This window comes from Schistocerca piceifrons, chromosome 1 (assembly GCF_021461385.2).
Source record: "Schistocerca piceifrons isolate TAMUIC-IGC-003096 chromosome 1, iqSchPice1.1, whole genome shotgun sequence".
NCBI classification, from domain to species: Eukaryota; Metazoa; Arthropoda; class Insecta; order Orthoptera; family Acrididae; genus Schistocerca; species Schistocerca piceifrons.
Window position 1 is genome coordinate 275,378,887 of NC_060138.1, and position 11,501 is coordinate 275,390,387.

Genomic DNA, 11,501 nt, shown 5'->3' on the forward strand with positions numbered 1-11,501 from the left:
GACAATTGGGGGATCTAGATGGTGAAGGGAGTCCCTTAATGTCAATCATGCAGTTCATAGAGACATGCCATGTGTGGATAAGTGTTCTTCTGTTGAAAGATACTACCAGATACTGCCTCTAGTAGTCTGTGACCACCAATTTGGTGTAATTATTTCCTGAATGATTGTCAAAAGTGACCTTAAATGATGTCCATTGGCTACATTAGGGTTCTAAATTATTACTGTTTTAGATTAAGAGTATTGTTATTCAAGATGACAGCATTATTTTTGGTGTCATTTCTGTCAATAAGGATTGTAGAATGGATTTATTTTCAGCTTGCTCTAAGTGATACGATTATTTACTTACTCTTCGATTCACAGCTATGGGAACAACGTGTAACAGCTGCATGTGAAGAACTTGGTTTCCGGTATCCTCTGCTAAGGGAGGCATTGGCTCGAATGAATATACTACTCAATAGAAAAACGCTTGCGGATTTGGCTGTGTGGGAACCTCGGACATTTAAAGTAAGCTTATGCTACATTTATTTCTGTGTTTAGTGTAAAATATAATTTCATTTTCAAATGTTTTACAGTCCAACTCGAGCCTTTATTTTGTCAGCTAAAAATAGTAAAAAGTGAGAAAATTAGGACTGTGAAAGTGGAATAAATGTAATTATTTATTAATTTTCTGTTAACTTAAATCATTGATGAAGCTCAGAGGACCACACAACTCAGACTGGCCACTACATCCTCCTCTGTCAAACGGAACATTCTGATGTGGTGTCAAGGGGCATTGTGTCAGCACACCTCTCTCCTGGTCGTTGTCAGGTTTTCAGACCTTGGAGCAGTTACTTATTATTAAAGTAGTCCCTCAGTTGGCATAAAGATGCTGACTGGACTTCTTTCCAGTCCTTCCACTGAGGAAAAATTCCTGGTGTCCTTCACTTGGCAATCACACGATGACCACTCAGCTGTGCAGATGGACTGTTCATTATTCTAAATCTCTTTTATTTTATTTGAATAAGAGTCGACCCAACAATTTTCTTACTTTCATGTGAAAGAATGTTTGGGTTGAGAATGTGTGTGCATTGTACTTCTATGTAAAATTCTGCTCTACTACAGTCATATGTGTAGTTCTTGAATGTGTTCAGTGTCATCTGTCATTGTAGAAACTGAGGCTCTTTTATGATTGAAAATTCATTAAAATGCCCTTCTGTCAGTTTTCTTAATGATGACGGATGACTGATGGAGCTGAATCAGCATTTCAGTGAAAAAAGCGATCTCACTGAGCAAGTAGTAAGCAAAACATTTCCTCAGAGGTAAAAGTTATAAAATTTTCTCTGTAAGTAGTAAATTAGATTTGGATGATGATCTCTTTTCAGAAGAAATGTATTGTGTGTAGGCATTCGGCAAATCAGTAACAGTGCATCGTGAATGAGCAGCCCCAAACTACTGCAGAGTTTCTTCCTTTTCCTTTGCTTCAGTCCCACTGTATCATTATACCTTTCCTCTGATGTGGTACGTAAGACAGTTTTTTTGTTGACAACCCAGTTCATTAGTTGGTCGCTGATTACAATTACTTACCTTTCTCAGACTTTTTTTCCTCAATCATTTTCAGTAATTCACTTTCGTCCCACAGGGTGTATACGACCCGGGAGATCCGGGAAAAACCCGGGAATTTTTTCATCCAGGAGAAAACTGGGAAAAACCCGGAATTTTTTAGAATTTCGAGAATTTTTCATTTTTTGGTTTTTAGTTAAATTTTTGTGACTTTGACAGGTAAGAACCAATACTCTAACAAAGAATATTACTGTATCTCGCTACTGCCTAATAATACTGCAGCAATATAACATGAACAAGAGGGGGGGGGGGGGGGGGAGAGGGAAGGAGGCGAAAATAAAACTTAAGTTGCAAAGGAAATGCACCATATACAAGAACAAAACAGTGCTCATACAAGCAGGTGCCAACAGCAAAATGTGTCAAAGGCTTTAGGAAGACTAAGCAATGTTTCATAACAACAAATTGCCTCTGATGAGCGTGACATCACAACTGTTTACATTAAATTCGTTGGAGTGGTTGCGAACGAGCTTACGCGCATGTGCAGATGAGTCGCATTTGAGTAGTAGCTTCTCCTCACTTCTGGCTACAGAAGTGTGGCAGTTAGCTGTATAAGCAATAGCAGCAAGCAGCCAGATGCTATCCAGAAAATCTGCCCCAAGTGGCAATTTCAGGCAGAGGAAAAGACCTTGTTTCACAAAGCGCTTAGCATCCAATGCACGTTGGTCTATCGATTACTCATATGATTTTGAACGCATCTCTGTTGGTTTTTTAATATTTTTGATCAAATTCTAAGTTGATTTCTGAATGAATCGTAAGTTGATTTTTGAATGCATGCACAGTGTATGTGATGTCTCTGCCAGGGGAATCCCCGTCACATCTAGAAATAAACTTTCCCGCAGACAAAAGGGGACGGGTCTATACGAGCTGATCGAATAAAGCCGAAAGGGTGAATGACAATCGCTGTTTATGTGGTTGACTGGGTTTGCAGATGATCAGCATTGTTATAATTACTAGTGAATTCTGTAGATTCAGACTACCAGAGTGGAAATAAATTACTAACAGGAATAACAGGCAACAAAGATTACTTATTGTCTTCCCCATGAATCCAAGAAAATGAAATTTTGACAGAAAATTTTTGGCCAGACCGCTACAGTACTAAGGGCCAGTTATACAATCCCTGGCTAGCAGACGCTAAAGTTCTGTTCTGGGAGTAGTGCGGAAAATGCGTTGTACGTACACGTAATAATGCCTAACCGGAGAATAAATGTGGGATAGCTAAACCGGCAATTGTGGCAGGGTTAATGAAGTTAACCAGAGAGTAAATGTTGACACTCGCAGGAGTAGTTACAGAATTAGTGATGACAAGATTGTTTGTTAGAACGAGGAAGGAGAAGAAATGGGGACTCTCACAAATTACGGAAGAATATGACGATTCCAAATTTATATAAAAATTTCATACTACTACTTTTCGATCTTTTCAGAAGCTAGAGAGTATGAATGAAATGTGCAACTATCTCCCAACATAGAACTTCTTGCTTGTAGTAGACCTAATAGGCAATTCATATTGGTACTTCGTGAATTATATTCTGTCGTGTTATAAAAATGACCATTTGTGCCTAAACAGTCTTGTTTATTTGATGTGTGTAACAATTGCTGCAATATTAGGCAGGCCTATTTCTTTTTGTCTAGCAGACAGTGACAAAATACACGTAATTAGATCGAGAAACCACACCAGTCTTGGGTAATATTTGTATTAACAACTTTTCCAGGAATTAGATGACAACATTTCGTTTTTTCATATAAGAAAACGTTGACTAACTTTGAGGAGATAATAGATTCTTTCCCAGAAAGGAAAGTACGCCATATACAGCTGTGGAAGATTAGAGAGGAAGAAAAGGACTTAAGGACTGAAGAAACGTGTACTGTCTTGCTTGTCTCTTGTCTTTACTCGTTTTATGCATCCTATATTTAATTTTATGATACACAAAACAACAAGTTATTAGCTAATAGGCAGTGAAGACTGCAAATTTTCTGAAGAGTTCTTGTTCTGCCGGTTACAAATAATCCCATCCAGTATTAATTGCGAGATTTCTTTAAGGATGTCAAACCGACCGACTGGGGGCAGGAGAGGCACCACAGGACATTTTAATTTCCACTGGCCGGAATATAGTTTGATGGCACCCATTACAAAATATTGCACGTTTGAATTCCACAAAGCGAAATACAGATACGTGTGATGGAAGAATGCTGTGTGAAGAGGCTTGGCACTTCACTACGGCACACTTTACGACCAAATAACATGTCTTACGTTCCCTCGAACATATAAGTTTTATGTATCGGACTCTTCAGAAAGATGTGCGCTACAAAATTAAGATATTTTTGAAAAGTCGATTTTTTTAAATTTTTGGCGTACTACCTCAAACGCTCGAGGGAGGGGGAGCGCCACTATCTAATATTGTCTTGGTTCAGAAATATCGTAGATCTGGACCTGATGCACAGAGCAGTCTGAGTTGTAGTGGGGAGGTGGTAGTCTCCACGTGACCTGTGTTTATGTTAAGTGATTTTGTTGTTTCCTCTTCGTTTATTGCTCTCACGTTAAATCAAAACAAAACAGATTTCTGTGGCCGGTTGCTGTCAAGTGAATTAAAATACATTCACATGATTACAGAAGGCTAAAATATATTATTAGTTTGAGATTTTATTTTGTTTCCATCTTTGACAGTCAAGCGTTAATCGCCTTGCAGAACATTGAAGTTATTTTTTTCAGTTTGTTCAAGAAATTTGACTTTTATTGATCTTTTCTGCTGAGGCCAATTTATTTGAAGTGAAGTGTTTAATTCCACATTATTGGCTAGTTTCAACTGTTCGCTGCATTTCAAGTTCACGTTTTCGTCTTCTAGCATGTATGGTATTATGCCATAATAAAGAACCAGACATGAGATAATACGTTACTGGTACTCCAAGAAAATTTCCATCTGAATCTGGACATACGAATGTGCACTTTAAGCCAAGTTATGCATTTTAGTATGGTTCGCAAAATTCCCATGCTCTTGGAGTATCCTCTAATGTCTTGTTTCTTTTATGACATTTATGTAAGATCTTTTAATGTTTTACATGTGCGAACATACGGGCTTACGTTATTGTAGCTGCGCAAGTGCGGCGACACCTGTCATCTGGTGCAACTGCTAAAACGAATCTATTTCTAACAGGTCGTGGGAAAATATTCCGAATAGTTGAAACTTCTTGGCAGATTAAAACTTTGTTCCGGACCGAAACTCGAACTCTTTGAGGACGACCATTTAGAATATTTTTGAGCCCAGAAGATCAGACATTTACGTCGTCGTTAAAAATTTTACTGGCACATTTGTGTGATGTACCTTAAAGTGTAACACGTGCAAAAAAGATCAACACTATGTGTGAAAGCATATTAACCTTAGAGACCAATATTATATGTGAAAGCTTTTCTTTTCTTGTAGCAACACTATGTATATTAATTTAAACCATTACCTTTTCGTATTTGTGTGTTCGTGCTACTTAACAATGATATTCCTATTGGCTGACTGCATCACGTGTCCTGTGCTCTGAATATCCGCTCTCATCGGTTGGTGAGTTCTCTTGACATGAGCTATGACTGGCTTACAAAAGCGCATAGCAATCTTTGATTTCAATCCTTCGGAAAGTAACATGCAGTGTTTGGTGGAATTCGAATTTATACTTTCGTAATATGAAAGTATGCTGTGTACATGTTGCTGCACATCAGACGTCTTTCCAAAACGTGTTTTTTCCCCTGAATTTTGTTTCCTAAAGTGCCAGGAAATTCTACGCCGGTGTATAAAACCACAACTATTGAAAGGATTGATATGTTTTACAGTTCCGAGGAAAAGTGTACTGTTACTTAACACAGAAAAAGTGTATTTTCATTCAGGAGAAAGTATTTTTAACCGGGAAAAATCCGGGAATTTTTTTTCCTCGTCCACGTATATACCCTGTCCCAGTTCTGGGTTTAATCTCCGTCCTTTTATAATTGTTATAGTAGTGCAAACCATGCTGGGAAGGTGTCCCAGTCTGTTGTCAATTCCATTCACTGTGCAATCATATCTATTGTGTGTATGGACCAAATTAGGAGCAGAAAACCTAACCAGATATCCATCCGTTGTAAGGGAAGGGAGTTGTAAGGTAGCCACACAATTGTTGCCCCATGACAGTTCGTAGAATGCATGATAGGTGCCAGATGTGAAGACTCCCTGTGTAAGCTAAAGAGTATGTGCAAATTTACAATCTGGAGCGCAGTGACTCCTGGGAATCATTACACTGCTAGGCAGTCACTGCTGTGGTGGGGTGGTACCCAGGGGGAGAGTCCCAGGTCAGAGTGGGTGGCGTCATGCCAGATTATCCAAAATTAAGATGATCAACCTATCTTACACTGGTGGCTACATGACCCCAGCCCACTTCTCCCATCACACTGTATATTACTACTTTTATTGAGTAGTACTTTAAACACGAGGAAACTACACTCAGTGAACAAATTGTAACTTGGACAAGTTAAAAATATAAGGAATCAAATTTCCACGCATGATTTGATAGGGTAAATTGTGGCACACACTTCTTTATTCACGGTAGTGTAAATTCTTTTATTATCCTGTATTACTCAAAGGTGTATCCCTTAAATCTTTTTGAGTTGTTCTGTGGCCAAGTAGCTTTGATCTATAGGTGTCCACAAAGATTTTGAAGATTTATGAATAAAAGTAGCCACCTATAATAAATGACTGGCTTTTCTAATGTGTCGGAGAAAAATAAAATGCCAAATGGCATGTGTGTTGGAGAAAGTAAGTCTAGGATGGAATAATGATGCTACGGAAAGGATAGGTTGCTGCTCATCACGTAGTGAAGGCTTAGTGTTGCAGACAGGCACAACAAAGAAGAATACTATAAATCCCATGCATTCACACATCTACTTATCTACACTCTCTGGTGTTCTGTTATAGTAGGTGTGTGTGTGTGTGTGTGTGTGTGTGTGTGTGTGTGTGTGTGTGTGTGTGTGTGTGTGTGTGTGTGTGTGATTGTTATTGTTGAATGTATGAGTGTTCTACTTCTGAGGAAGAAATTTGTCCAAAAGCACAGATATTTCTTAAATTCTCTAATATTTTTTTGTGTTGTGCCTGTCCTTGACTCAATGCCTCTGTGGGGTGAGTAGCAACCTATACTTCCCATGTCGTTGTTAATGTGTTAGTTAAATTCATTGTGGAGCCCTTCAAATATCACACTATTGGAAGCATGATGGAAGCATTAGTAGTAAGATGGTGGCCCAGCTGAAGACATGCTTGATGGGGTATTCAGATTTTGAGTCGCGAGCATGTGAAATTGGCAGGCACTCATCTCAACATAATGTGTGGAGATATGTGAATGAGACAGAATTTTAAAAGTAATTTGTCAAAACTCACTGTACTATGCCATAGCTGCCCATACTCTTAAGACTGTGCCAGTTAGTGCCATTTTGATAGATAAAATGATGTAAGAGATTCAAAAGGGTAATGATTCTCAATTTCTCGAGAATATAAAATTAGTTATGGCTTTGTGCTTCTTATTCATTGTATGCTACAATATGACAGTTTCAAGTGTCCCGCATCGTACATTTTTCTGATAAGTGCCACATAACCACTCCAAAAAGGAACTAGGTGACAAGAAGTTCGGGAAAATTCTCCTTTTCCATGTGGATATGTTAAATTTGCAAATTGTCAGCACTGGGGCATTAATTTTCATCTAAAGTTAGTTGAAAAGTGATATCTTATTAGTCATGTTGTAGATATCCATTGAAGAAATAAATGATCAATGTTATTTTCTGACATATTGTTTTATGGAGGAAGAGATTATGTACAAAACAATCAAACCTTGCTTACTAACTGGTATGAAAATATTTCATTCTTTTGAAATTCAGAAACACCGTATTGTGTATTAGCTTCAGTCAAAACCATCATATGAAAACATATAACAATATTATGAAAAGGAAAGTTACTACTCACAATATAGCAGAGATGCTGAGTCGCAGATAGGCGCAATAAAACCACTGTCACAATAAAGCTTTCGTTGACCATTAAGGCCTTCGTCAACAATAAAAACAAACACACACACACACACACACACACACACACACACACACGATTGCAGTCTCAGGCAACTATAAAAACATGGACATCACTTATGACTGGTTACATCCCCATTATTTGACAGCAGGTGTCATCTTTTTCTGTGTTACAGTGGATGGAGCATAATTTTGCTTCTATGAAACTTGGTGCAGTTTGAAACGCAGTTAAAAAATTGCAAGAATCTAGGTCATTTATTGCACTTTGAATCTGAGACTGAAATCTACTTTTTCACCTGAAATTGTAGTTAATTAAGCATTACAAGAATCTTTAAGGTAAAATGCCATAGAGCACTTAAACAATTTTTATTTCGTTTCTTACTGCAATTTTGTTATGAACTATTAGCAGTGAGCAAGAGTATTTATTACAAAATTTCAAACATGGTGAGCGGATATGTGAGCAGAGATATAAATATCACCCTGTGTTCGAATATTAATATGTGAAGAAAAAAAAAAAAAAAGATTCAGTGTTTATGTCCATGAAAAGTATTTTGTTGGCTAGCAGATGGTTAAAAACAGTGTGACTAGGTAACATAGCACAGCCTCATGGCCATATCGTACAAAAGGAATCACAAATAATATTTAAGATGATTGATGCCTTGGCTTCTTATTGTAAACAGGGCCTCCAAACACTTTTTGTCTGTACGCCGCTTATTCTTATTTTCTTTCACTTTCCATTTATTTCATTGTCTAGTTGGAGACACTGACAAAGGAAGTAACTTTGTATTAAAATGTTTTTGTTAATTGCCTAACATTTCACAGATATTAAGAGGGGCAGCAAACAAATAAAAAGCAATGTGGAATGTAAAAGATGATCAACGTGTTTCTCAGAAATCTTTAGCAAATTACATAAATGACTACTTCATAAATACCCCAGTCAACCTGAATAAAAATTGATTCAGGGGTAGTAGAACCTCAGTTCCAAGAGAACAAAGTGTTAATTCAATAGTGCTGTGTGCGGCAAACAAATCGAGAGTTCTTAGAGTAATTAAAACAACACAGAATAAAATATATTCATGGATTGATGAGATACCTGGTTCAGTCATAATTAATTGTGATAGTGTCATAATCAGAATAACTCTCACATCATATGTATATCATTGTCAGGAGGAGTGTTTCTACAAAGATCAAAAATTTCAAAAATAAAATAATTGCATAAAAAAGGCAAGATGTACGAAATGGAAAACTGTAGATCAATAGCTTTCTTATCTCTATTTTCAAAGATAATGGAGACTGTCTTGAAATACAGAATTACAAATTACCTTGAAAAATTTAATCCCTTGTCCGTAAACCAACATAGTTTTCACAAAGAATCAACTATTACCCAATTTATTGAAAATGTCACGTTGGGACTATACAGAAACTATAGTACAATACTAATTAACTTGGACTTAACAAAGGCATTCGATACTACCCAATGTGATATTTTGCCAGACAAATTAGAAGCTATTGGTGTACCCAGAAGTAGCAAAAAATGGTTTGTTTTATTCTTCATAATACGAGACAGTAGAAATTCCCTCAGAAAACATTAAAAAACAAAGTATTGTTTAAAGCCCTAAATTCATACTCTACCAATTTGGGTAAAACACGGCAGTGTTCTATGGCCTCTCTTTTTTATGTTAATGATATCAAGATTCCAATCAATGGTACTCACGTAATCGTATTTGCTGATGGCACAAATGGTGTAACTGATATAAACAAAGTATTGCCAACCTCTGCAATCAGAGGTTTGGAATATTTAAAAAAAAATGTTTGAAAATAACAAGTTAACCTTGCATATGTAAAAAAACTAATTGTATATATTGGAGGTAAACAGTCACAGCATGACATGGATCTCAGAATACAAAATAAATAAATTGAGAGGGTAGCTGTCACAAAATTTTTAGGTGTGTGTGTAAATGAAAATTTAGACTGGGAAGCCCACATCTTCTGTCTCACTAACAAATTAAGATCAGCTTATTTTGCATTACATGAAATTAGTGGTGTGTGTAGTAGACGGTGTAGCAGAATTGTCTACTTTGCTTACATGCATTCTGCTATTACCTATGGCCTCACCTTCTGGAGTTGTAATAAGACACAAATGATAACCCATTTCACTCTGCAAATATGAACTATTAGAATAATTACTAACAGTTCAAGGCTAACACCCTCCAAACAGTTAATTCAACATCTAAATATTCTACCCGTACCATGCCGTTATGTCCAAAAACGGTTAATTAATATATAAAAAAAAAAACATTGAAAATTTTAAAACTAACTCAATTGGTTCTTACAATGCAAGAATGTGCAATGGTAGCCATATAAAAGAAAGAGTAATCTTAGGTTTTGGCTTAAGAACAAACAAACATTCAAGGTGCTAGATTGTACAACCAACTTCCAGCACAGATAAAGAAGAAATTGTCTTTATTTAAGAAAGTGTTCAGATTTTTAATAACCAGCTATAATAGTGTAGAATAATACCTGCAATACCCTTGTAGTAAATAATTTTTCATGTAACTCGTCAGTCACACATTATGAAACTGTTTGCCATGATTTGAATGAGTATTTCAAACAGAAGTGTTAGAACTGGTGTGTGTTTGTATGTAATTGTCAACCGTGTATGCCATGTAAATATCTTTTTTGTACATTTATATAAGTAATCAAAGGTATATGTGTAATTTTGAATGAGATTTTTTGTAGGGTACTATGCACTGTACATCCTGTTGTTAGTATCATCATCATCATCATCATCATTATTTTCTGATGAAACCCATGCAGTGTACGTTGTCTCTGGATGTATACTTCTACCACCACCCCTCCTGCTAGTGCTAGTACAAAGAACAAGTTACGATCCAAAACTGTGTGCCAGACGAAGACATGAGATTGGAACCTTTGCCTTTCGCGGGCAAGTGCTCTACCAACTGAGCTACCCAAGCACAACTCACGACCCATTCTCACAGTTTTACTTCTGCCAATACTTCATCTACTACCTTCCAAAAAGCTGTGAAGACAGGTCGTGAGCAAAGCTTGTGAAGCCCAGTTGGTAGAGCACTTGCCTGTGAAATGCAAAGGTCCCAAGTTAAAGTCTCTGTCTGGCTCACAGTTTTAATTTGCCTGGCAGTTTCATGTCAATGCACACTCTGCTGCAGAGTGAAAATTTCATTGGGTTATGAGTTGTTCCCTGCATACCTACTTTGAAAAGTGTACAATGTATTTCTGTGTGTAAATGTACATGTTCCGTTTTCAGTCGTTGGTGAATCTGTCCTGGAAAAAGGCATCAGAGGATGGGCTGGCTGGTGTAGCAGATCTTGGATCTCCTCCTCCTGGAGTTATCACGAGGGGCATGCTCAAATAGTGTTTAATTTGTGCCTCATAGTAGCTGGCCAGTTCTTTACAACAAAGAGAACTGTTTAATCACATCTGGTGCATCACCAGACATTCTTGTTGTTTGTATTATTTCTTGTTTAACAATAAAACAGTTTAAATAAGATTTTAATTACTTTTATGTATCTTACAAATAAGTAGCCAAGTGTTATTTCTACATCACTTATACTTTGCTGTGGTGGAATCCAGATATGAACAGCGGAGGAATAGTGCCCGTCTCCATAGCCTTTTGGACAACAGTAAATGTGGCAGTTGCTCTGGTGTTTATTCACTTCATATATCCTGACCAGTGCTTTAAAAAAACAACATAAGTTTTGTTCAGTTCATCACTTCTTTAAGCTTTGAGAAGCTACGTGAAGCCCAGTATCAGAATCATAAAATGAGGTTGTACACATGTAAGAAATCAGAACACATCTAGATGATTCACACTGTTCATGTAAACATAAGGCCAAGGTTTTGA

At 37.0% G+C, this 11,501-nt stretch overlaps 1 protein-coding gene across 1 annotated transcript in view; it reads left to right on the forward strand.

The window, feature by feature from the left end:
- The window catches only part of LOC124793725 (39S ribosomal protein L20, mitochondrial), a 30,463-nt gene extending 19,310 nt beyond the window's left edge, over positions 1-11,153 (forward strand). The window contains exons 3-4 of the mRNA XM_047258043.1: positions 361-504; positions 10,905-11,153. Coding sequence (XP_047113999.1) covers positions 361-504; positions 10,905-11,012 — 252 coding nt within the window. The 3' untranslated portion in view covers positions 11,013-11,153. The remainder of the gene's footprint in view (positions 1-360; positions 505-10,904) is intronic.
- Positions 11,154-11,501: the final 348 nt, after the last annotated feature.